The sequence below is a fragment of the Thunnus albacares genome, chromosome 19, assembly GCF_914725855.1.
Source record: "Thunnus albacares chromosome 19, fThuAlb1.1, whole genome shotgun sequence".
NCBI lineage: Eukaryota > Metazoa > Chordata > Actinopteri > Scombriformes > Scombridae > Thunnus > Thunnus albacares.
Window position 1 is genome coordinate 24557743 of NC_058124.1, and position 27863 is coordinate 24585605.

At 36.9% G+C, this 27863-nt stretch overlaps 2 protein-coding genes, 1 long non-coding RNA gene and 1 pseudogene across 4 annotated transcripts in view; 1 reads left to right on the plus strand and 3 right to left on the minus strand.

Annotated features, from left to right (window-relative positions):
* Positions 1-6031, minus strand: part of LOC122969366 — a 147931-nt gene extending 141900 nt beyond the window's left edge. The window contains exons 1-2 of the mRNA XM_044334977.1: positions 5891-6031; positions 4198-4464 (exon numbers count right to left, since the gene is read on the minus strand). Coding sequence (XP_044190912.1) covers positions 4198-4464; positions 5891-5936 — 313 coding nt within the window. The 5' untranslated portion in view covers positions 5937-6031. The remainder of the gene's footprint in view (positions 1-4197; positions 4465-5890) is intronic.
* Positions 6032-6949: 918 nt separating this feature from the next.
* LOC122969385 overlaps positions 6950-27863 on the minus strand; it is a 32067-nt pseudogene continuing 11153 nt past the window's right edge.
* LOC122969374 (major histocompatibility complex class I-related gene protein-like) lies at positions 20540-27780 on the minus strand. Of its 2 annotated transcripts, none has more exons than XM_044335002.1 (8): positions 27655-27780; positions 24038-24304; positions 23192-23470; positions 22786-23088; positions 21592-21690; positions 21363-21380; positions 21207-21267; positions 20540-20770 (listed from the first exon to the last, which is right to left on the minus strand). In XM_044335002.1, the coding sequence occupies exons 1-7, from the start codon at positions 27707-27709 to the stop codon at positions 21212-21214; spliced, it is 1077 nt and encodes a 358-aa protein (XP_044190937.1). In that variant the 5' UTR covers positions 27710-27780; the 3' UTR covers positions 20540-20770; positions 21207-21211. The 2 variants fall into 2 exon arrangements, with proteins under 2 accessions (XP_044190937.1, XP_044190936.1); XM_044335001.1 differs by having other exon boundaries at positions 21592-21702.
* LOC122969400 lies at positions 25601-26605 on the plus strand. The gene is made up of 2 exons (XR_006399013.1): positions 25601-26237; positions 26365-26605. It is a non-coding gene; the product is annotated as an uncharacterized LOC122969400 (long non-coding RNA).

The window sequence follows — 27863 nt, forward strand, 5'->3', positions numbered from 1 at the left end:
AACAATTTATAATGAATCATTAAAACTTGAGTGCGGGACTTCTGACTCCCCCTTCTGGCAGTGAGAGTAAAGGGAGGCACTTGGCTGTGACTGCCTGACACAGACATGCAGCACACTCTCATGTGAAACCTGGATGACAGACACACAGAGAGGGCCGGTAAAAACGGATATGTTTTAATGGTCCACAGTCCCAGTATGCCAGTACACCACTGGCCATAACCTACTGTTGCAGTTGTAAAATGGTGAATAAATTGTTTCGAGCATCACAACCTCTGGAAGAGCCAAACAATTAAAACGGCCAGAGTGGGAATGTTGCACCTGACATGAGATTTGAAAACTCTGTTGACTGTGAAATACAGAGAGATTTATTTGGTGGTAACAATTCTCAGTCAGCATTGTGTGAACTTGTTGGCAAAGGCTTGAAAGTAACAGATATTCATTTATATGTAAAAGTTCATTTATATAAAATCAATGTAGCCATTTTTGTAATAAAGTACATCTGTCAGATTAATTAGGTGTCAGAGAAACCTTGATTAATCCTCCAACACCAATAATCTGAGCATTAACAAAAACCTTACAATGACATCAACATTTATCAGCCACATAACAAATACAGGACATGTGAAGATGACAAATGTATAAGATACAAATATAATCTCTAAAAAGTGTTCGTGCTTTAATATGCAAGTTTCAGTATTTAAATATTCAAAAATGTATTTATGTTGTGTGAAACTGTGGAAACATTTATAAATTTATGTGTAAAAAGAGTAACAGCTGTTACTTGGAGTGGAGGAGCGATGTGTGTCTTAAGACTAAGACATAAGTCACAGATATTTATACTTTGGTTAAAGTGGGTATGTAGTGTTTAAACCATGGGAATGGTAAATGGACTGTACTTGTATAGCACCTTTCTAGTCTTCTGACCACTCAAAGCACTTTTACACTACAAATGACATTCACACACATTCATACACTGAATGGTACAGGGGCTACTATACAAGGAAAAATACCATCAGAGGAAATCGAATCATTCATACACATTCACATACTGATGGCACAGCCATCAGGAGCAATTTAGGGTTAAGTATCTTCCCTAAGGACACATCAACATGTGGACTGGAGGAGCCGGGAATTGAACCGCCGATTTTCCAATTAGTGGATGACCTGCCCTACCTCCTGAGCCACAACCACTCCCACAATTAAACAAACAGCGGAACAAAAATCGTGTTTTTTCAACCGTCGTCTACTGCAGAATCTTAATTAGTGTTTCTGAAATGAAACTGTCAAACTAATTGTTAGTGAAAGAATGAGTAGTTGAACATTTAAAGTTTTAGGTTTGACTCACGTTAGAAGCAGAGGTTAAAGTCCTGAGTATCATCGTGTCTCCCATTAGTTGACATAATGCCTATCATCATCAAAGACAGTACATCACATGACTAAGTGATATGAATTTGATATCTGAAGACAAAAGATGCCCCACTGGAGTAACGTTGTGGCTCTTTGGTGTCTGGTAGCTGCTGCAGTGATTCATCTCCACCAAAGGTTTGAGGAAACAGCTGGACAGCAGCATCAGTTCTCTCCAGATGTTGTTACTCCTGCAGTGGAGGATTCACATCAACATTAATGCTTCTATCAGCTCTCAGATAATCTTCACAGATATCATTCTTCACTGCATCCACTGACGACCTGAAACTCATAAATCTGATCTATGAATTCACATAGTTATGAATAGAAAGGAACCTGGACTTATTAGTGGTCATATTATATGTATGTTTGATTTTAGTCCAAAATATAAACTTGACTGAGAAATTCTGCCAAATCAGTCTTTTTAACAAAGACAGACTTTCAGTATATTTATGAAAGTATTATATCAGTATACTGTTGCTAGTTTCAGGAGGAGCAACAGACAGATTCTTCATACAGTATCTGCACAGTGTTGATGACATGATGAAATACTCACTGTGATCAGTTAAGAGCTGCATCTCTGACTGAAGATGGATCAGAAGATGACGAGTCTGGAGCTATAAAAGAAAAACAAAGTGTCAGTAATTTAAACTATAAAATGCATAGAGAGAGAGATAAACTGACAGAATACTCACAGTTTGCAGGCCTGAATCCTGAAATACAGATGAGAGATTACAATATTTCAAAGTGTAAAATGTCAGAATTTATGAAAGCAAACAAATAAAACACTAATAAATGTTTTATAGAAACACTGTATTAATTCCACTGATTTCTGCTTTTATTTTGAAAGGCAAGAGTAACTTCAGTTGGAGATCAAGTTACTGAACATCAGCCAGGTTACACTGTTATTTGTAGTTAAAATGGCTTGATGATGAGTAAAAGTATGTTTGTCTCTCACCATTATCTCTCCTTCTCCAGATGAAGACTCCAGTGATGCAGACTGCCAGGAGCAGCAGCAGTCCTACAACACCTCCAATAACAGGACCAGCAGGGAACTCTGAAGGAGAAACAACAGTTCCATTTTGTTCTTACTGTTTAATAAATCTGATTTTCACATACAAACAGTAGATTGTCTTGTGAGTAATCCCATGACAGTGCAATAAATAAAATACAAATAAACTAAAAATGTGGTCTAGCATTTTGCATATTGTGTTTCTTTTTTCTGAAATTTAATTTGGTTAGATTTGTGACAGACCTGTGCTCCTAATCATTTGCTGGCACACCACTAATTTTGAACTGCCTTTTATTGCATCCACTTAAGGTATTTAAGTAGGTCATGTGCATAATGTAACAAGTAAGAAACAATATTTATTTGAATGAGCAGAACAGCAGTTTTGTTTGTTAACCCTGTACTTAACTAACCTTCAGCTCCAGAAAGTCAAGATTGTTTCAAACTCATTTAAATTGTAAAGTCAGAGCTCAGGTTTAACATCTTCTAAATGTTCATGGCAAATTACATGTATACATTCAATGAACATTGTAAAGTCAGTATTCCAGTCTTACCCCAGTTAGTCCTGATCACTGCTTTGTCCAGTTTGGTGACGATGTCGTTCTTGGCACCAGAGAGATGAAACACACATTCGTACCTCCTCCAGTCTTCAGGTGTGACTGATGAAAGGTTCAGGTCAACACTCATCTGGAAGGATCCATCATGGTTGGGGAGGATCTCTCCGTGTTCCACGTCCTCATGAAGCTCCTCTCCATCTTTCCTCCAGAACATCATGGCTCTGTGAGGGTAGAAACCTGTAGCGTGGCAGCTGACTGGAGAGGAGGGAGTCTTCTGGAGGAGAGACACTGAGGGAAGCTCTGGAGAGACAAAGGGGAGATGGCGCAGGACAAGGGATAGATGTTAGAAAGAGAAGAGGGATTTTAATATTGTGTCCATGAAACTACATTAAGTCATGTGATTCCACCTGTTCTCAGCAGAGAGCTCTTCCCAAGGTCCAAATATCTCTTCGCTATCTGAGGGCATTGCTGGGTGAGGAAGTCGTTCCACCTTTCATTGTTGGCTCTCTCTTTGTCTCGCCTGTGTTTGGTGATGACAGCTTGTTGTTTTGGAGCGATCCATGTCTGTGTCTTCAGGTCAAATGCTATGAAGTTTTCTCCATCATAACCAAACTGAACAAACCCATAAACCTCTCCAGTCTCATCATCCCATTCACAGCCGCACATCCTCTGGAAGATGTGAACACCTGAGAGAGAGACAGAGTGCAGAGTGAGATCCCACAGGGGGTTACAGGTGGCTGGAGCCTATGTGAGCCTACATGTTAGAGGTCGAGGAACATGTGGAAGGGTCACCTCTTCATTGCAAGACCAACACACAGAAATACACAAACTGACATCAAGGGGTCAAACTTTCCAACCAAAACTTACCTAAACTGAACTTTTTAAGCATCCAGATGAAACCAAACATGAGAAGACTCACACACACACACACACACACACACACACCAAGATTCAAATGTAGAACCCTTTTGCTCAGTTTTTCAGTGAACCCATCACATAGCTACCAGGGAAACTATATATAATATTAATATTGACGACCCATTTTGAAAGAGTCCCTCACATTACATGGCCGGTAATAGAGGGAACGAAATGAGGGAAGAATATATGCACATTTAGCCAACTGTGTATGTATTTGAACATGTAAACATGTGTGTTTATAATGGAACTATATCTGTTTGCTATTTGACAAAAAACACAACTTTGCATTTTTACAGTACTTTTACTTACCTTCAGTTTGGTTCAGTTGCTGCTTCAAAATGTCAATTTGAGCTTTGTATTTATGTTGGCTTGTCAAACACTCCTCAGTGTACAACTTCAAGAGTCGTGGATCATCTTCAAACACTTTTTGTGACCAGTCCTGTTTGCTTTCTATTTTCTTACTGACGCTGTCATAGTAAGCCATTGGAACTTCATCAACCATCCCAACAGCCACAAAATCTGGGAAGTTTTTGACTCCAGAGGACACAGTGAAGAAAAACTTCAGCGAGTGTTTCACTGTAAGAGAAAGAAGTTTGAAGGGCTTTTAAGCTCAATTTTTTTATAATATTTATGACAATTGCATTCAATTACATTCAATATTTTACCCAGCATGAAACCTCAAACACACAAAGTTAGTGATGAGCTGGTGATGAAAGTAGAACATCTACCAACCTAAGAGCCAGATATTATACTTGGAATGATTGAGACTAAACAAAAGCTAAAAGGAGAGTGAATATTGACCTTCCATTGGCCAGGCAGCCAAAAACACAACTCAAAACACAAATGAATGCTTGATATGTTAATAGGCAATTTTTTTTGGCACATTTGCCATAATGACTAAGGCAGCTTTATTAGCCTTACTGATCATCATTTTATATAAGGTTAATAATGACTACATATACATTCAAGTGTAAATCTAATCAAAATGTTAAATCTTGATATAAATATCTGTACACTGCTATGAGATTCCTGAAAGTGGAACAACATATGATGAGAAAAGCATATGAATTACAACTATTTATCAGTGTTTTCTCTAATTTGCCTTATTTTGCTTGAATAGCGACAAAATATCTTGATCTTTAGAAATGATGTGATTTTATTGTATTATCTAATGTTATTAATCACATTTTTTAAAAATTTGTATGTAATCATAATAATTAATATGAATTATTAGTACAGTAGGAAGCTGCTATGATATGAGCACAGAAATCTTATCTGTGTTTAGTCAGTCTGGTGGAAAAAAAACAAAACACTATAAAAACCTGATGAAATAATTTCATAAATGTGACTTTGGTGAACAATGTTCAATAACATCAGTATCAAAAACCTCAAACCAAGAAGGAACAACAGCAAACTAAATCAGGCCTAGGTCAGTGATGATTACAAGATAAAGACCTCATAATTACAAAATAGTTTCTGATGAATTCAAAAATAGAGATATTTCCTCTAAATAATGAGGTAAATATCTTAAACAGAATATAGCTAATAGCTGTACATTTAGTCCTACTATAGGAGATGCTACATTATATGAGAACATATTTGATCATACCTAGATTATATTATATTACACTGCATTACAGTATCACTAATCTGAGTTTACAGTATGAGTACACATTTTAAAACAATATGTTACAGTGTTATCTTTTATCTTTTAGTTAATTTCAATCAATGACACTATTTAATAAAGTCAAAGGAAATAATCTGACACACAGCCAGATGTTAACCCCCCCCCCCCCCCCCCCCCCACCTCCTCTTTCTCCTCCGCGGCGATTACGCGCCTGTCCTTTGCTTAAACCATTGATTAAACCTTTTATAATGGACAACTTATCAAAAATGGTACATGTAAAGCTTGATCTAAACTGCGTAAAGGTGCCCAATATGAAAGTGAAAGTGAATCGTGTGTAATTGTTACGCCTTTTACATTTTTTTAAATTAATCTCACCTGAAAGTGTGAAAGGAAAGAAGATCAGCAGAAAAACAAGCTCCATCGTCTTCACGGCATGACTTTTTTGGGAGCCGAGTGACCACTGCAGTAGACAAACAGTCGTTTTAATGTTGTTGTGCGTCTTCCTGTGTTGTGTGGAAAGGAGGGACCAAACTAGGCCACCAGTATCATATTGCGCCTGACGCGTGAAAGCTTCCAGCCCACTGACTATCACTAATCTACACTGTGCAACCCAACCACAGAAACGTTGAATATATACGTTTCAACACGTGTAATATTTAACATATTAACATTTCAACAAAACGTATCATATCAACATTTCTACAAAACGTAGCATATTAACATTTCTATCCGTTGAATAATGATGTTTTATGGTGTGACAGCGCTGTGGTTAAGGTCTGGTAAGGTTTAGGCACAAAGACCACTTGGTTGGGGTTAGAAAAAGATCATGGTTTGGCTTAAAATAAAATAAAAAATAAAATAAAAACGGCTGCAATTGTCCTGACGTCTCACTAAAAACACCCAGCTTTGTCGGTTGAAAAGGGAAATGGGCGTTGGTTTCGAGATGGTCGAGGAAACTTACTATCCATCCACCGACCCCTCCTCCTCCTGATGGGAAAGTCAGCTGATATTTTGATATGATACGTTTTGTTGAAATGTTAACATGCTACGTGTTTCACGTGTTGAAACGTAGATATTCAACGTTTCTGTGGTTTGCAGAAACGTACAATGCCAACGTTTTATTCTGGCAACCAGGCTGCAACATTTACATGAGATAAAATTATAAACAAATATTTTGAAGAACATTGTATGGATGTGCTGAGAATAAAAGAGAAAACGTTGCATGTTAATCACATACACACAAAATTATCTGCACATTCAAAATATACAAATTTTGTATTTATTTTTAATCTTTGCTTTTTTATGAGTTGCACCTCAGGTATTCATCATGAAGCCTCAACAAATAAAAAGCCAAACTATCTGTACACACACTTAAAATACACAAAGATTAGTCACAGCTCTGGACTGTGGCAAAAAAGGGAAGTCAAACAGGTATTCCATATTTTAAAAAGTAATTTTATTTAAAACAAAGTAATCAAAACAAACCAAAGTAACACATTGGTGGGGTGAGTCTGTAAGATCAGTGATGTAGGGAGTGGATGGGTGAGTGTATGCTGTACGGGTGTTGTAGGGTGGAACAAAGGAAAAACAACTATGCAGGAGTGCAGAGAGAGACTGAACTGGCAGCTTCTCCAGCTTATATATATACATGAGGCACATCTGGCCCAGGTGTGTCCCATCCTGCTAATCAGCCTGCCCTCAGGTTTCCGCCCCTGCAAACAGAGCACAGCAGCAGCAAGCAAAGCAGAGGAGCCGTCACATTACCAACAAAATAGGTGGAATATTCATGATTTGGTAACATTTTGTAAACAGTGGACAGAGACATACAGAGACATATTCAAGTTTAGTATAAATTAAATCTATTTATCAGAGCAATCTGTTTTTTTCATTCCTCCAGGTACTCTGTACAGGTTCTGTCTCTTTGTGTGTTGATCTTGGGTGCAAGTGATTTATATAACTATTGATGGAGTAATCCTACTTTTAATCTCCTGATGCCATTTCTGATACCTAAACTCAGGATATTGGCTGATACAGAGTGCTGATCCACTACCAGTACTTCTATCTGTATTTCAGTTAAACATCTGGAAACCTCACTGAGTAGGTTCATTCTTCTATTCTTCTGTATGATAGCATGAGGCTGTAGCTACACATAACTTCACTACATGTTGAGATGTTCAAAACTGACACTCTTTACACTTTTCAGACAAATCTTAATTATATTGTTCCAGAAGGTTTATAAAATTGTGTTGCATTGCATTGAATAAGATCAATATCAGTGCAGATATTGATCCAGTGTATCACACTGGTGTATCATTAACAACTAACACCAACACACACAAAAAACACGTTTTTATGAAGATCATTTTTATGTAGTTATGTTTTATGTGTCACAATCATGGGGTTGTAGTTTTCTGCAGTTATGTAATCATATGTCTGTCTGTCTCTGTCAGTAAGTTTTTGTCTTGACGCCTCTGTTTTTATACTGAAAAGCCTTCAGTGTGTCTGTGTTTGGTGTAGGTTGTCTGGTCCAGACATGTTCTCCATCTCACACTAGGTAGTTTTGATGTTTTTGTGGTGAATGTCTTTATTGATCCAATTTACCAAACTTATTTAGGTAATATGTTACGTAAATCCATTTACATTTACATTTAAATTTACATTTTTCATTTAGCAGACGCTTTTATCCAAAGCGACGTACATATGAGACTGATACAACACAAGCAGGGATCTTGTCAGGAGACAACAACACCAGTAAGTGTCATAAAGCTTAAGTTTGGGCCTGACAGGACGTAGATGCCAACAGGCAGTGCAACAAGGCAATGATTAGAGTGCATTGAGTGCATAGAAGTATGGTTTTTTTGTTTGTTTTTTGTTTTTTTTGTTTGTTTTTTTTCTCTCCCTACCATTTGCACATTTTATGTGTGTTTGACATTTTGTAATATGAATGATTTCTCATCTTCATTTGACATCTGAGCTGAGTTAAACTTTATATCATTAACCTGACTGTGGGGACTTCAAGAGGAAGTGGTGAAGTCCAAGACTTTCTGAGATGTTTGTTTTCGCTGACAGATGCAACAACTGCATTAAAAGTTTCTGAACAACATGAATGACAGTTACTGCTGACATCAACACAACACTGATATTAGTGAAATAAGACAATATTGATCTGTTAGCCTGTCCAGAAATTTTAACTGTCTCCTATTGTTGATCTGTTGAAAATATAACACAGTGGGAAAGTTATTTAGTCCTACAGTTTAATTTTCACTTTAACTGTATTGGTCTGATCTTTCATGGAAAAAGGCTGTTTGTAATTATCTTGCTTTAACTGTTGAAAACTCTTTGTTATGTTGGTGTGGAAACACTCTGGCAGCTGTTTCTCTGTGGTGACCTCACAGCTGAGAGGGAAAGACACACTCTGAGTCACAATGATCAGTATACTTCTTCATCAACAAACCAAAATATGTGGTATGTGTATGTCAATTCAATCAATCAATCAATTTTTATTTATATAGCGCCATATCACAACAAAAGTCATCTCAAGGCACTTTTCACATAGAGCAGGTCAAGATCGTACTCTTTCATTTACAGAGACCCAACAAATCCCACATGAGCAAGCACTTGGCGACAGCGGTAAGGAAAAACTCCCCTTTAACCCGGCTCTTGGTGGGCAGCCATCTGCGTTGACCAGTTGGTTTGAGAGAGAGAAAGAGAGAGGGAAAGGGGGAGGGGAGACAGAAGAACAACAATCATAACAATAAGTATAAGATGTGTGTGCGTGTTTGTGTGTATGTATAATCAATTTAGCCATTTTTGCAATAAAGTACATTTGTCAGATTAATTAAGTGTCAGAGAAACCTTAATTAATCCTCCAACACCAATAATCTGAGCATTAACAAAAACCTTACAATGACATCAACATTTATCAGCCACACGACACATACAGGACATGTGAAGATGACAAATGTATAAGATACAAATATAAGCTCTAAAAAGTGTTAGGAGCAATTTGATGTTAAGTATCTTGCCCAAGGACACATCGACATGCAGACTGGAGGAGCTGGGAGATGAGCCGCTGATTTTCCAATTAGTGGACCTCCTAGCCACCCCCACAATGAAACAAACAGAGGAACAAAAACTAAGTTTTTTCAATCGTGGCCTAGTGCAAAATCTTCATTAGTGTTTCTGAAATGAAACTGTCAAACTAATTGTTAGTGAAAGCATGAGTAGTTGAACATTTAAAGTTTTAGGTTTGACTCGCGTTAGAAGCAGAGATTAAAGTGCTGCATGTCTCTCATCATCATCAAAGACAGTACATCACATGACTAACTGATATGAATTTGATATCTGAAGACAAAAGATGTCCCACTGGAGTAACGTTGTGGCTCTTTGGTGTCTGGTAGCTGCTGCAGTGATTCATCTCCACCAAAGGTTTGAGGAAACAGCTGGACAGCAGCATCAGTTCTCTCCAGATGTTGTTACTCCTGCAGTGGAGGATTCACATCAACATTAATGCTTCTATCAGCTCTCAGATAATCTTCACAGATATCATTCTTCACTGCATCCACTGACGACCTGAAACTCATAAATCTGATCTATGAATTCACGGAGTTACGAATAGAAAGGAACCTGGACTTATTAGTGGTCATATTATATGTATGTTTGATTTTAGTCCAAAATATAAAAAAATTAATCAGTATTACATTAAAACCTCAGTGTCACCTGTTTCCTGCAATGATACTGGATCACTTGACTGAGAAATTCTGTCAAATCAGAAAAAACAGTTTTTTAACAAAGACAGACTTTCAGTATATTTATGAGAGTATTATATCAGTATACTGTAGCTAGTTTCAGGAGGAGCAACAGAGAGATTCTTCATACAGTATCTGCACAGTGTTGATGACATGATGAAATACTCACTGTGATCAGTTAAGAGCTGCATCTTTGATCTCAGAAATTTCAAAGGATGATGGGTCTGAAGCTATAAAAGAAAAACAAGATGTCAGTAATTCAATTCAAACTATTAACTGCATTTATTTGTACAGAGAGAGAGAGAGATAAACTGACATAATACTCACAGTTTGCAGGACTGAATCCTGAAATACAGATGAGAGATTACAATATTTCAAAATTTAAAATGTCAGAATTTATGAAAGCAAACAAAGAAAACACTAATAAATGTTTTATAGAAACACTGTATTAATTCCACTGATTTCTGCTTTTCAAGTTACTGAACATCAGCCAGGTTACACTGTTATTTGTTGTTAAAATGGCTTCATGATGAGTAAAAGTATGTTTGTCTCTCACCATTATCTCTCCTTCTCCAGATGAAGACTCCAGTGATGCAGACTGCCAGGAGCAGCAGCAGTCCTACAACACCTCCAATAACAGGACCAGCAGGGAACTCTGAGGGAGAAACAGGAACCAAAACAAAACATTCACAGTGCATCAAGGGCATGCCAATGCATTTTTGGTATTTTCACCTATAATAATGTATGATAATCATACATCATTATTGATGATCACGTTTCTTATTGTCATCCCCTTAAAACACAAGACTTTCCCCGTCGTGACACACAGACAGTTTGGGAATCCTGTGAGAATTTTCTACTAAGGAAACTTATTATTGTCCAGGATGTGCAGAGTTGTTAATATGAGTACAGCAGCTCAATTATACTGCCAAAAGCAGATGATGTCTCTTTCTAGGTGAAATTAATGTTACTGGACATGTTGATGTGATGGTTTAATTTGGCATCACAATAATTCATACAATGATCATCTGCAGGTGAAAACCACCTTAGAGCTTCAGACCTCTGTGTGTCCATCCTGTGTCTATGTTGTACCTGTTCCCTGTCTTTGTTGTATTACACCTTTTGTGTTTTTGTTATTGTAATACTAAAGCTTTGTTCTTTATGTCTTTCATCCTGTCATCGTTGAGTTGATCACCCTGTCCTCCCTGAAAGCTCTTGCTCTCTCCTGCATGGTCACATGTTTCCTCAGATCAGCAACAGTTCTAGTTTGTTCTTACTTGTTTTAATAAATCTTATTTTCACATACAAACAGTAGATTGTCTTGTGAGTAATCCCATGACAGTGTAATAAATAAAATACAAGTAAACTAAAAATGTGGTCTAGCATTTTGCATGTTGTGTTTCTTTTTTCTGAAATTATGTTTTATGTTTAATTTGGTTAGATTTGTGACAGACCTGTGCTCCTAATCATTTGCTGGCACACCACTAGATTTGAACTGTTTTTTGTTGCATTCACTAAAGTAATTTTAAGTAGGTCATGTGCATAATGTAACAAGTAAGAAACAATATTTATTTTAATGAACAGAATAGCAGTTTTATTTGTTAACCCTGTAATTAACTAACCTTCAGCTCCAGAAAGTCAAGATTGTTTCGAACTCATTCAAATTGTAAAATCAGAGCTCAGGTTTAACATCTTCTAAATGTTCATGACAAATTACATGTATACATTAAATAAACATAGTAAAGTCAGTATTCCAGTTTTACCCCAGTTGGTTCTGATCACTGCTTTGTCCAGTTTGGTGATGATGTCGTTCTTTGTACCAGAGACATGAAACACACAGTCGTACCTCCTCCAGTCTTCAGGTGTGACTGATGAAAGGTTCAGGTCAACACTCATCTGGAAGGATCCATCATGGTTGGGGAGAATCTCTCCATGTTCCACGTCCTCATGAAGCTCCTCTCCATCTTTTCTCCAGAACATCATGGCTCTGTGAGGGTGGAAACCTGTAGCGTGGCAGCTGACTGGAGAGGAGGGAGTCTTCTGGAGGAGAAACACTGAGGGAAGCTCTGGAGAGATAAATGGTGAGGGGTGAGGGAGGGAGGTTAGAAACAGAAGATTCATTTAAATATTGTTGTGTCCATGAAACTACATCAGGTCATGTGATTCTACCTGTTCTCAGCAGAGAGCTCTTCCCAAGGTCCAAATACTTCTTCAATAACTCAGGGAAATACTGGGTGAGGTAGTAGTTCCACCTTTCATTGAGAGCTCTATCTCTGTCTCGCTTGTGTTTGGTGATGACAGCTTGTGGTTTTGGAGCGATCCATGTCAGTGTCTTCAGGTCAAATGCTATGAAGTCTTCTCCATCATAACCAAACTGAACAAAACCATTAACCTCTCCAGTCTCATCATCCCATTCACAGCCATCCATCATCTGGAAGATGTGGACACCTGAGAGAGAGACAGAGAGCAGAGTGAGATCCCACAGAGGGTTACAGGTGGCTGGAGCCTATGTGAGGCTGCAATTTAGAAAATGTCAAGGAACATGTGGAAGAGTCACCTCTTCATTGCAAGACCAACACACAGAAATACACAAACTGACATCAAGGGGTCAAACTTTCCAACCAAAACGTACTTGACCTGCAGTTTTTAAGCATCCAGATCAAACCAAACATGACAAGAAGGGCAACACACACACACACACACACACGCGCACACAGACGCACACACGCACACACACACACGCACGCACCCACACACGTACACGCACACACATACGCACACACGCACACACACACACATGCACACACACACACACAAGCACACACATACACACATTCACACACACACATGCACGCACACACACACACACAAACACACACGCACACGTGCGCGCACGTACACGCGCACGCGCGCACGTACACACACAGGCATGCACACACACGCACGCATACACACACACACACAAACACAGACACACATACGCACACACACACACAAACACAGACACACGCACACGCACACACATACGCACACACACACACGCACGCACACACGTACACACACACGTACACACATGCACACACGCACACACGCACACACATTCACACGCACACACATACATACACACATATGCGCACACACGCACGCATACACACACACACACACACGCACACACACATACACACATGCACACACACACACACATACACACACACACACACACACACCAAGATTCAAATGTAGAACCCTTTTGTTCAGTTTTTCAGTGAATTCAGCACATAGCTACCAGGGAATCTATATATAATATTAATATTGACGACCCATTTTGAAAGAGTCCCTCACATTACATGGCTGGTAATAGAGGGAGAGATATGAGTGAAGAATATATGCACATTTAGTAAACTGCGTATGTGTTTGAACAAGTAAACATGTGTGTTTATAATGCAACTATATCTGTTTGCTATTTGACAAAAAACACAACTTTACATTTTTACAGTATTTTTACTTACCTTCAGTTTGGTTCAGTTGCTGCTTCAATATGTCAATGTGATCTTTGTATTTATTTTGGTGTAATAAACACATATGAGTGTACCACTCCAAGTACTGTGGATCATCTTCAAACATTTTTTGTCACCAGTCCTGTTTGGCTTCCACTGTGTTAATGACGCTGTCACAGTAAGCCCATGGAACTTCATCAACCAACCCAACAGCCACATAATCTGGGAAGTTTTTGACTCCAGAGGACGTTGTGACGAGAAACTTCAGCGAGTGTTTCACTGTAAGAGAAAGAAGTTTTAAGGGTTTTTAAGTTCATTTTTTTATAATCATGCATTTATCTATACTTGTGATAATGACATTTAATTACATTAAATATTTTGTCCATCATGAAACCTCAGACACACAAAGTTAATGATGAGCTGGTGATGAAAGTAGAACATCTACCAACCTAAGAGCCAGATATTATACTTGGAATGATTGAGACTAAACAAAAGCTAAAAGGAGAGTGAATATTGACCTTCCATTGGCCAGACAGCCAAAAACACAACTCAAAACATAAATGAATGCTGGATATGTTAATAGGCAATTTTTGTTGGCACATTTGCCATAATGACTAAGACAGCTTTATTAAACTTACTGATCATCATTTTATATAAGGTTAATAATGACTACATATACATTCAAGTGTAAATCTAATCAAAATGTTAAATCTTGATATAAATATCTGTACACTGCTATGAGATTCCTGAAAGTGGAACAACATATGGTGAGCAAAGCATATGAATTACAACTATTTATCAGTGTTTTCTCTAATTTGCCTTATTTTGCTTGAATAATGAAAAATATCTTAATCTGTAGAAATTTTGTTATTTTATTATATTATTTAATTTGATTAATTACATTTAAAAAAAATCTGATCTGTGTTTAGTCAGTCTGGTGGAAAAAAACAAAACAACACTGTACAAAACTGATAAAATAATTTCAAAAATGTGACTTTGGTGAATAATGTTCAATAACATCAGTATAAAAAACCTCAAACCAAGAGGGAACAAAAGCCAACTAAATCAGGCCTAGGTCAGTGATGATTACAAGATAAAGAACTCATAATTGCAAAATAGTTTTCTGATGAATTCATATTAACCAGATACTTCCTCTCAATGATGAGGTAAATATCTTCAACATAATATAGCTATTAGTTATACATTTAATCCTACTATAGGAGATGCTACATTATATGAGAACAAATTATTTGAAGAAAATATCTCTCCAGTTTTTTCTGCTCTTAATGCAATGTGCCTTCATACCAATTAATATAATTTATTGACATTAATCAATAATTAATCAGCAGTGAACAGACATGTCAAAATCTGAGGTATGTTAAGCTCTGCAGTAAATATACAGTTATATTTAAAAGAGATACTGCGATATGATAAATATTTGTGAAATTGTGCTTTACTACATGATGCTGGTACATTAAGCTGCAGTTAATAGTCTAAGTGAGAATCATTACACTTAATGAAAGACCAACATCGTCTGAAGCAGAAGGTCATACTCAAGTATCTCCTCTTGTGTCACATAGACTCCACACATGCAGTTATTAAGGTGTTAATACATTTTTTAGACAGATTTGGAATATCTGTAGATTTAAAATACACCGAAATGTGATATTGCCCATGATTTATACCTAGCCTATAGTTTTACACATTATAAGTTAATGTTGTATTCCTGTCTTGCAACACCTGAGTCGGTCTCACAGGTAAACTACAGTACAGCACTGGCCCTCAGAAGGTGTGAATGTAATGAGAATATTGCCTTGAAATCACAGTTAATGTCATAAAGGTCTTCTTATGAAACATTAAATTCATTGATGTCATTCACTGTGTATTTAAAACAAATCCAGATACAAAATGTAAACACTCCTTTATTAAAGTAATACTTGAGGTATGTGCTTTAAGGTTTCAACTTAATTATTGTTCTGTGAATAATTATATTATTATAACATATTATATCATATCATACCTAGATTATATTATATTACACTGTATTATAGTACCCCTAATCTGAGTTTACAGTATGAGTACACATTTTAAAACAATCTGTTACAGTGTTATCTTTTATTTTTTAGTTCATTTCAATCAATGACACTATTTAATAAAGTCAAAGGAAATAATCTGACACACAGATTATTTCTGCAAAATCCCGGATCTATTCAGCTTCAGTGACACCTGAACATCATCATAGATTAATTCAAAATATTTCAGTCCTGAATTTATCTCATTAATAGCTGTATTTCGACTGACATCTCAACAGGTTATGTGATAGCTACTAGAAATAAATAAAAAAAGCAAAATAAGTACTAGTCAGAATGGGAGGGTGTGTTTAAACTTTGGACTGGTTGTTTGTGTTCAACAGAACGATGTGTGCGCACCCATGGGAGGTATGCGTCCCGTTATGTGCTGCATCATAACACCCAACCACCCACCGCCTCCTCCTCCTCCGCGGCGATTACGCGCCTGTCCCTTGCTAAAGCCATTGATTAAACCTTTTATAATGGACAACTTATCAAAAATGGTACATGTAAAGCTTGATCTAAACTGCGTACAGGTGCCCAATATGAAAGTGAAAGTGAATCGTGTGTAATTGCTACGCCTTTTACATTTTTTAAAATTAATCTCACCTGAAAGTGTGAAAGGAAAGAAGATCAGCAGAAAAACAAGCTCCATCGTCTTCACGGCATGACTTTTTTGGGAGCTGAGTGACCACTGCAGTACACAAACAGTCGTGTTAATGTTGTTGTGCGTCTTCGTGTGTTGTGTGGAAAGGAGGGACCAAACTAGGCCACCAGTATCATATTGCGCCTGACGCGTGAAAGCCTCCAGCCCACTGACTATAACTAATCTATACTGTGGAACCCAACCACAGAAACATTGAATACATATTTATTTGTCTATTTATATTTATTTATATTTATATTTATTTATATTTCAACACGTGTAATATTTAACATATCAACCTTTTTTACAGAACGTATCATATTAACATTTCTATCCGTTGAATAATGATGTTTTATGGTGTGACAGCGCTGTGGTTAAGGTCTGGTTAGGTTTAGCCACAAAGACCACTTGGTTGGGGTTAGGAAAAGATCATGGTTTGGCTTAAAATAAAATAAAAAATAAAATAAAAACGGCTGAAAATGTTCCGATGTCTCACTAAAAACACCCAGCTTTGTCGAAAATAAAAGGGAAATGGGCATTGGTTTCGAGATGGTCGAGGAAACTTACTATCCATCCACCGACCCCTCCTCCTCCTGATAGGAAAGTCAGCTGATATTTTGATATGATACGTTTTGTTGAAATGTTAACATGCTACGTGTTTCACGTGTTGAAACGTAGATATTCAACGTTTCTGTGGTTTGCAGAAACGTACAATGCCAACGTTTTATTCTGGCAACCAGGCTGCAACATTTACATGAGATAAAATTATAAACAAATATTTTGAAGAACATTGTATGGATGTGCTGAGAATAAAAGAGAAAACGTTGCATGTTAATCACATACACACAAAATTATCTGCACATTAAAAATATACAAATTTTGTATTTATTTTTAATCTTTCCTTTTTTATGAGTTGCACCTCAGGTATTCATCATGAAGCCTCAACAAATAAAAAGCCAAACTATCTGTACACACACTTAAAATACACAAAGATTAGTCACAGCTCTGGACTGTGGCAAAAAAGGGAAGTCAAACAGGTATTCCATATTTAAAAAAGTAATTTTAATTAAAACAAAGTAATCAAAACAAACCCAAAGTAACAAATTGGTGGGGTGAGTCTGTAAGATCAGTGATGTAGGGAGTGGATGGGTGAGTGTATGCTGTACGGGTGTTGTAGGGTGGAACAAAGGAAAAACAACTATGCAGGAGTGAAGAGAGAGACTGAACTGGCAGCTTCTCCAGCTTATATATATACATGAGGCACATCTGGCCCAGGTGTGTCCCATCATGTTAATCAGCCTGCCCTCAGGTTTCCGCCCCTGCAAACAGAGCACAGCAGCAGCAAGCAAAGCAGAGGAGCCGTCACATTACCAACAAAATAGTTTAAATATTCATGATTTGGTAACATTTTGTAAACAGAGGACAGAGACATAGAGAAACATATTCAAGTTTAGGATAAATTGAAACTATTTATCAGAGCAATTTGTTTTTTCATTCCTCCAGGTACTCTGTACAGGTTCTGTCTCTTTGTGTGTTGATCTTGGGTGCAAGTGATTTATATAACTATTGATGGAGTAATCCTACTTTTAATCTCCTGATGCCATTTCTGATACCTAAACTCAGGATATTGGCTGATACAGAGTGCCCATCCACTACCAGTACTTCTATCTGTATTTCAGTTAAACATCTGGAAACCTCACTGAGTAGGTTCATTCTTCTATTCTTCTGTATGATAACATGAGGCTGTAGCTACACATAACTTCACTACATGTTGAGATGTTCAAAACTGACACTCTTTACACTTTTCAGACAAATCTTAATTATATTGTTCCAGAAGGTTTATAAAATTGTGTTGCATTGCATTGAATAAGATCAATATCAGTGCAGATATTGATCCAGTGTATCACACTGGTGTATCACTAACAACTAACACCAACACACACAAAAAACATGTTTTTATGAAGATCATTTTTATGTAGTTATGTTTTTATGTGTCACAATCATGGGGTTGTAGTTTTCTGCAGTAATGTAATTATATGTCTGTCTGTCTCTGTCAGTAAGTTTTTGTCTTGACGCCTCTGTTTTTATACTGAAAAGCCTTCAGTGTGTCTGTGTTTGGTGTAGGTTGTCTGGTCCAGACATGTTCTCCATCTCACACTAGGTAGTTTTGATGTTTTTGTGGTGAATGTCTTTATTGATCCAATTTACCAAACTTATTTAGGTAATATGTTACGTAAATCCATTTACATTTACATTTAAATTTACATTTTTCATTTAGCAGACGCTTTTATCCAAAGCGACTTACATATGAGACTGATACAACACAAGCAGGGATCTAGTCAGGAGACAACAACACCAGTAAGTGTCATAAAGCTTAAGTTTGGGCCTGACAGGACGTAGATGCCAACAGGCAGTGCAACAAGGCAATGATTAGAGTGCATTGAGTGCATAGAAGTGTGGTTTTTTTGTTTGTTTTTTGTTTTTTTTGTTTGTTTTTTTTCTCTCCCTACCATTTGCACATTTTATGTGTGTTTGACATTTTGTAATATGAATGATTTCTCATCTTCATTTGACATCTGAGCTGAGTTAAACTTTATATCATTAACCTGACTGTGGGGACTTCAAGAGGAAGTGGTGAAGTCCAAGACTTTCTGAGATGTTTGTTTTCACTGACAGATGCAACAACTGCATTAAAAATTTCTGAACAACATGAATGACAGTTTCTGCTGACATCAACACAACACTGATATTAGTGAAATAAGACAATATTGATCTGTTAGCCTGTCCAGAAATTTTAACTGTCTCCTATTGTTGATCTGTTGAAAATATAACACAGTGGGAAAGTTATTTAGTCCTACAGTTTAATTTTAGTTTTCACTTTAATTGTATTGTTCTGATCTTCCATGGAAACAGGCTGTTTGTAAGAATTTTGCTTTAACTGTTGAAAACTCTTTGTTATTGTAGGAGCCATGAATGGATTAATTGAATGAATTGCAAAGTAGTAATTCTTTTGTTTTATATTTTGGGTTATTTTGGTTTGTTTATTATTGCACGATCACTGGGATTGATAATCAGGTCACATGGATATGGGCGGTGGTATCCTATAGTTAATTTAAGCACCTGTTCACCTGCATGCCAGCTGGTAAGAGACAGAGGGTGAGTGGGTCGTCGTATTTTTTGTTGACCGCTGTTTTACACCTGAACGCAGTTTACACCTGATCGCTGTGATTATTTTGAGTAGCCTATATTTTGTGCAAGTTATAATAAGTTGATCACTTTCATTAATAAAAGTTATTAAACCTACAGTTTTGATCTCAGCGAATCTTTTTGGTAGCGTGTCGGACAAACGGCAAACAAGGCCCTACCTCAGCCTCTCAGCGACTTTTACGTTGTTGCCAGTAGTCGCTACAGTTATGTTGGTGTTGAAACGCTCTGGCAGCTGTTTCTCTGTGGTGACCTCACAGCTGAGAGGGAAAGACACACTCTGAGTCACAATGATCAGTATACTTCTTCATCAACAAACCAAAATATGTGGTATGTGTATGTGTATGTGTGTGTGTGTGTGTGTGTATATGTATAATCAAGTTAGCCATTTTTGCAATAAAGTACATCTGTCAGATTAATTAAGTGTCAGAGAAACCTTAATTAATCCTCCAACACCAATAATCTGAGCATTAACAAAAACCTTACAATGACATCAACATTTATCAGCCACACGACAAATACAGGACATGTGAAGATGACAAATGTATAAGATACAAATATAAGCTCTAAAAAGTGTTAGGAGCAATTTGATGTTAAGTATCTTGCCCAAGGACACATCGACATGCAGACTGGAGGAGCTGGGAGATGAGCCGCTGATTTTCCAATTAGTGGACCTCCTAGCCACCCCCACAATTAAACAAGCAGAGGAACAAAAACTAAGTTTTTTCAATCGTGGCCTAGTGCAGAATCTTCATTAGTGTTTCTGAAATGAAACTGTCAAACTAATTGTTAGTGAAAGCATGAGTAGTTGAACATTTAAAGTTTTAGGTTTGACTCCAGCGTTAGAAGCAGAGGTTAAAGTGCTGAGTATCATTATGTCTCCCATAACTTGACTTAATGCTTATCATCATCAAAGACAGTACATCACATGACTAACTGATATGAATTTGATATCTGAAGACAAAAGATGCCCCACTGGAGTAACGTTGTGGCTCTTTGGTGTCTGGTAGCTGCTGCAGTGATTCATCTCCACCAAAGGTTTGAGGAAACAGCTGGACAGCAGCATCAGTTCTCTCCAGATGTTGTTACTCCTGCAGTGGAGGATTCACATCAACATTAATGCTTCTATCAGCTCTCAGATAATCTTCACAGATATCATTCTTCACTGCATCCACTGACGACCTGAAACTCATAAATCTGATCGATGAATTCACGGAGTTACGAATAGAAAGGAACCTGGACTTATTAGTGGTCATATTATATGTATGTTTGATTTTAGTCCAAAATATAAAAAAATGAATCAGTATTACATTAAAACCTCAGTGTCACCTGTTTCCTGCAATGATACTGGATCACTTGACTGAGAAATTCTGTCAAATCAGAAAAAACAGTTTTTTAACAAAGACAGACTTTCAGTATATTTATGAGAGTATTATATCAGTATACTGTAGCTAGTTTCAGGAGGAGCAACAGAGAGATTCTTCATACAGTATCTGCACAGTGTTGATGACATGATGAAATACTCACTGTGATCAGTTAAGAGCTGCATCTTTGATCTCAGAAATTTCAAAGGATGATGGGTCTGAAGCTATAAAAGAAAAACAAGGTGTCAGTAATTCAATTCAAACTATTAACTGCATTTATTTGTACAGAGAGAGAGAAATAAACTGACATAATACTCACAGTTTGCAGGACTGAATCCTGAAATACAGATGAGAGATTACAATATTTCAAAATTTAAAATGTCAGAATTTATGAAAGCAAACAAAGAAAACACTAATAAATCTTTTATAGAAACACTGTATTAATTCCACTGATTTCTGCTTTTTAAGTTACTGAACATCAGCCAGGTTACACTGTTATTTGTTGTTAAAATGACTTGATGATGAGTAAAAGTATGTTTGTCTCTCACCATTATCTCTCCTTCTCCAGATGAAGACTCCAGTGATGCAGACTGCCAGGAGCAGCAGCAGTCCTACAACACCTCCAATAACAGGACCAGCAGGGAACTCTGAGGGAGAAACTGGAACCAAAACAAAACATTCACAGTGCATCAAGTGCATGCCAATGTACTTCTGGTATTTTCACCTACAACAATGTATGATAATCATACAACATTATTTACAGCCACATTTGTTGCTTTCATCCCCTTAAGACACAGGACTTTCCCTGTCATGACACACAGACAGTTTGAGTTTTCTACTGAGGAAACTTATTATTGTCCAGGATGTGCAGAGTTGTTAATATGAGTACAGCAGCTCAATTATACTGCCAAAAGCAGATGATGTCTCTTTCTAGGTGAAATTAATGTTACTGGACATGTTGATGTGATGGTTTAATTTGGCATCACAATAATTCATACAATGATCATCTGCAGGTAAAAACCACCTTAGTGCTTCAGACCTCTGTGTGTCCATCCTGTGTCTATGTTGTACCTGTTCCCTGTCTTTGTTGTATTACACCTTTTGTGTCTTTGTTATTGTAATACTAAAGCTTTGTTCTTTATGTTTTTCATCCTGTCATCTTTGAGTTGATCACCCTGTCCTCCCTGAAAGCTCTTGCTCTCTCCTGCATGGTCACATGTTTCCTCAGATCAGCAACAGTTCTAGTTTGTTCTTACTTGTTTTAATAAATCTTATTTTCACATACAAACAGTAGATTGTCTTGTGAGTAATCCCATGACAGTGCAATAAATAAAATACAAGTAAAGTAAAAATGTGGTCTAGCATTTTGCATGTTGTGTTTCTTTTTTCTGAAATTATGTTTTATGTTTAATTTGGTTACATTTGTGACAGACCTGTGCTCCTAATCATTTGCTGGCACACCACTAGATTTGAACTGTTTTTTGTTGCATTCACTAAAGTAATTTTAAGTAGGTCATGTGCATAATGTAACAAGTAAGAAACAATATTTATTTTAATGAACAGAATAGCAGTTTTGTTTGTTAACCCTGTAATTAACTAACCTTCAGCTCCAGAAAGTGAAAATTGTTTCGAACTCATTCAAATTGTAAAATCAGAGCTCAGGTTTAACATCTTCTAAATGTTCATGACAAATTACATGTATACATTAAATAAACATAGTAAAGTCAGTATTCCAGTCTTACCCCAGTTGGTTCTGATCACTGCTTTGTCCAGTTTGGTGACGATGTCGTTCTTTGCACCAGAGAGATGAAACACACATTCGTACCTCCTCCAGTCTTCAGGTGTGACTGATGAAAGGTTCAGGTCAACACTCATCTGGAAGGATCCCTCATGGTTGGGGAGGATCTCTCCATGTTCCACGTCCTCATGAAGCTCCTCTCCATCTTTCCTCCAGAACATCTCGGCTCTGTGAGGGTGGAAACCTGTAGCGTGGCAGCTGACTGGAGAGGAGGGAGTCTTCTGGAGGAGAGACACTGAGGGAAACTCTGGAGAGATAAATGGTGAGGGTTGAGGGAGGGAGGTTAGAAACAGAAGATGCATTTAAATATTGTTGTGTCCATGAAACTACATCAGGTCATGTGATTCTACCTGTTCTCAGCAGAGAGCTCTTCCCAAGGTCCAAATACTTCTTCAATAACTCAGGGCACTGCTGGGTGAGGAAGTAGTTCCACCTTTCACTGAGAGCTCTATCTCTGTCTCGCTTGTGTTTGGTGATGACAGCTTGTGGTTTTAGAGCGATCCATGTTAGTGTCTTCAGGTCAAATGCTAAGAAGTCTTCTCCATCATAACCATACTGAGCAAAACCATTAGCCTCTCCAGTCTCATCATCCCATTCACAGCCATCCATCATCTGGAAGATGTGGACACCTGAGAGAGAGAGCAGAGTGAGATCCCACAGAGGGTTGCAGGTGGCTGGAGCCTATGTGAGGCTGCAGTTTAGAAAATGTCAAGGAACATGTGGAAGAGTCACCTCTTCATTGCAAGACCAACACACAGAAATACACAAACTGACATCAAGGGGTCAAACTTTCCAACCAAAATGTACTTGACCTGCAGTTTTTAAGCATCTAGATCAAACCAAACTTGACAAGAAGGGCAACACATACACACACACACACACACACACACACACACACACACACACACACACACAAAGATTCAAATGTAGAACCCTTTTGCTCAGTTTTTCAGTGAATTCAGCACATAGCTACCAGGGAAGATATATATAATATTAATATTGACGACACATTTTGAAAGAGTCCCTCACATTACATGGCTGGTAATAGAGGGAGAGATATGAGGGAAGAATATATGCACATTTAGTAAACTGTGTATGTGTTTGGACATGTAAACATGTATTTTTATAATGCAACTATATCTGTTTGCTATTTGACAAAAAACACAACTTTACATTTTTACAGTATTTTTACTTACCTTCAGTTTGGTTCAGTTGCTGCTTCAAAATGTCAGCGTGAGCTTTGTATTTATTTTGGTGTAATAAACACTTCTGAGTGTACCACTCCAAGTGTTGTGGATCATCTTCAAACATTTTTTGTGACCAGTCCTGTTTGCCTTCCACTGTGTTAATGATGCTGTCATAGTAAACCCATTGAACTTCATCAACCATCCCAACAACCTCAAAATCTGGGAAGTTTTTGACTCCAGAGGACATTGTGACGAGAAACTTCAGCGAGTGTTTCACTGTAAGAGAAAGAAGTTTTAAGGGTTTTTAAGTTCATTTTTTTATAATCATGCATTTATCTATACTTGTGATAATAACATTTAATTACATTAAATATTTTGCCCAGCATGAAACCTTAGATACACAAAGTTAGTGATGAGCTGGTGATGAAAGTAGAACATCTACCAACCTAAGAGCCAGATATTATACTTGGAATGATTGAGACTAAACAAAAGCTAAAAGGAGAGTGAATATTGACCTTCCATTGGCCAGGCAGCCAAAAACACAACTCAAAACATAAATGAATTCTGGATATGTTAATAGGCAATTTTTTGTTGACACATTTGCCATAATGACTAAGACAGCTTTATTTTCCTTACTGATCATCATTTTATAAAAGGTTAGTAATGACTACATATACATTCAAGTGTAAATCTAATCAAAATGTTAAATCTTGATATAAATATCTGTACACTGATATGAGATTCCTGAAAGTGGAACAACATATGGTGAGAAAAGCATATGAATTACAACTATTCACTGTCTTCCTTACTGTGCCTTATTTTGCGTGAATAGTGACAAAATATCTTAATCTTTAAAAATTATGTTATTTTATTATATTATCTAATTTGATTAATCACATTTTTAAAAAATCTGTATATAATTATAATAATTAATATGAGTTATTAGTACAGTAGGAAGCTGCTATGATATGAGCCCAGAAACCTGATCTGCATTTAGTTGGTCTGGTGGAAAAAACAAAACACTGTAAAAATCTGATGAAATAATTTCAGAAATGTGACTTTAGTGAATAATGTTTAATGACATCAGTATCAAAAACCTCAAAGCAAGAGGGAACAAAAGCCAACTAAATCAGGCCTAGGTCAGATGATTACAAGATAAAGACCTCATAATTACAAAATAGAGTAAGAAATAGAGATATTTCCTCTAAAAAATGAGGTAAATATCTTATTATAGCTAATGGTTATACATTTAGTCCTAATATAGGAGAAGCCACATCATATGAAAACATATTTGAAGAAAATATCTTTGAACTGCTTTTCTGTTGTTAATGCAATGTGCCTCTTTACTAATCAATATCATTTATTGTCTTTAATCAATAATTAATCAGCAGTGAACAGACATGTCAAAATCTGAGGTATGTTAAGTTCTGCAGTAAATGTACAGTTATATTTAAAAAGAGAAATATAAAGGCTGAAATAGAAGTTACACCAACTGGTTTAAAGATTATATGAATAATAAGTTGTATTTTTAATATTAGTATTCAGTAAACAAAAACTAAGCCTAATTAAAAACAGGTACTGCAATATGATAAATATCTGTGAAATTGTGTTTTACTACATGATGCTGGTACATTAAGCTGCAGTTAATAGTCTAAGTGAGAATCATTACACTTAATGAAAGACCAACATCGTCTGAAGCAGAAGGTCATACTCAAGTATCTCCTCTTGTGTCACATAGACTCCACACATGCAGTTATTAAAGTGTTAATACATTTTTGTTTGAGACAGTTTTGAAATATCTGTAGTTTTAAAATACACCTAGATGTGATATAGCCCATGATTTATACCTAGCCTATAGTTTTCACATTATAAGTTAATGTTATATTCCTGTCTTGCAACACCTGAGTCGGTCTCACAGGTGATCTACAGTACAGCACTGGCCCTCAGAAGGTGTAAATGTAATAAGAATATTGCCTTGAAATCACAGTTAATGTCACAAAGGTCTTCTTATGAAACATTAAATCATTTGTAGAAAATCCTCCTTCCTGCCCAGTCCTAGGTGGGCGGGACTTAGTCTCAACCTAACGGGCCACACCTGAACTGATGAGAAGCCTGGCTCAGTCTCTCCCTTTGTCTGCTGCAGCATGCTGACCTCTGTGTAATATCAGCTACCTTCTCCTGTTGACTGCGCACCAGATGCATAATTTGTGTAAGTTAAGGAAGTGTATTGTAGTTATTGCTGTTTCTGTGTTCAATAACCAAACAAGTGCTTTGATTTGATTGAGATTTATTATAGTACTTTTGTTTACTGATTATTGTTTTCATTTTCCTTTTAGCCTTTAAATCGTCTGTGAAAGTCAACTATTTAAGTGGAAATCCTGTGAACAAAACAGTAAACCGTTGAACGGCTCTCATCTCTGGTCCTCATTTTAACTGGTGGGCCAACGCAGAGGCTCTTTAAATAACTCAGCTACCACAAAGTCAAGTTTCCACAACATCGATGTCATTCGCTGTGTACTTAAAACAAATCCAGATACAAAATGTAAAGACTCCTTTATTAAAGTAATACTTGAGGTCTGTGCTTTGAGATTTCAATTTAATTCTTGTTCTGTGAATATTATGTTGTTTTAATGTATTATATTATTCGTAATCTGAGGTTACAGTATGAGTACACATTTAAAACAATCTGTTAGAGTTGTATGTTTTATATTTAGGTCATGTCAATAATGACACTATTTGATAAAGTCAAAAGAAATAATCTGACACACAGCCAGATGTTAACAACATACAGAACACAAGAACTGTACAGAAACTGTTATTTCAGCAAAATATATTCAGTGTCAGTGACACCTGAACGACATTACTGGTAAAATTCACAGATTAATCCAACACGTTTCAGACATGAATTAATCTCATTGATACATCTCAACAGTTTATGTAATAGACCACCAGGGTTCAATTTGTTATGCATCTATAACCATTCATTTCATTTTAATGGAAGTGTAAGTTTCCTTTAATTTCATGTCTATAAGGTATGTGAGGAAGTAGGATAAAGATACTCTGTGATTATCTTCAGTATAATAAGGATAGCTATGCTCCAGTACAGCAATTCATACAAATAACTGGATGTAAGTAGTAAACTGCCATGGGACCCTAAATAAATTCTGCTCAGTTGTTACACTCATATGGTCTCAGTAATTATTTTATGGTAAGCTGAAGCAGTGGTTACAACTACAGTAGTAGAAAAAATGTTTAATTACATGGCATTCATTTTGATTTGGCATGTTGAGACTGGAACACTGCTTGAATAATAGTCTTGAATAATAATAGACCCATGGCGGGTATGCGTCTTGTTATACCCCCGCGGTGATTACGCGCCTGTCTATAAAGGATTTGTAAATAATTTATTTACCATTGCTAAAGCCATTGATTAAACCCTTTACAAAGGACGACTTATCAAAAATGGTACAGGTAAAGCTTGATGTAAATGGCGTAAAAGTGCCCAATTTGAAAGTGAAAGTGAACTGTATCACTCTAAGCCTTCTACACTCTCACTTAAAACCAAACAAGTAATTTTCGACAACTAAATGTTAAAAAAAAACAACACATTTTAAAGTTAATCTTACCTGAAAGTGTGACCGGAAAGAAGATAAGCAGAAAAACAAGCTCCATCGTCTTCATGGCATGACTTTTTGGGGAGTCCTGTTGAGTGACCACTGCAGTGGACAAACTAGTCGCCGTTTTAATTTTGTTGTGCGTCATAATGTGTTGTTTGGGAAGGTGGGACCAAAATACACCAGTATCATATTGCACCTGATGCGTGAAGGTGTCCAGC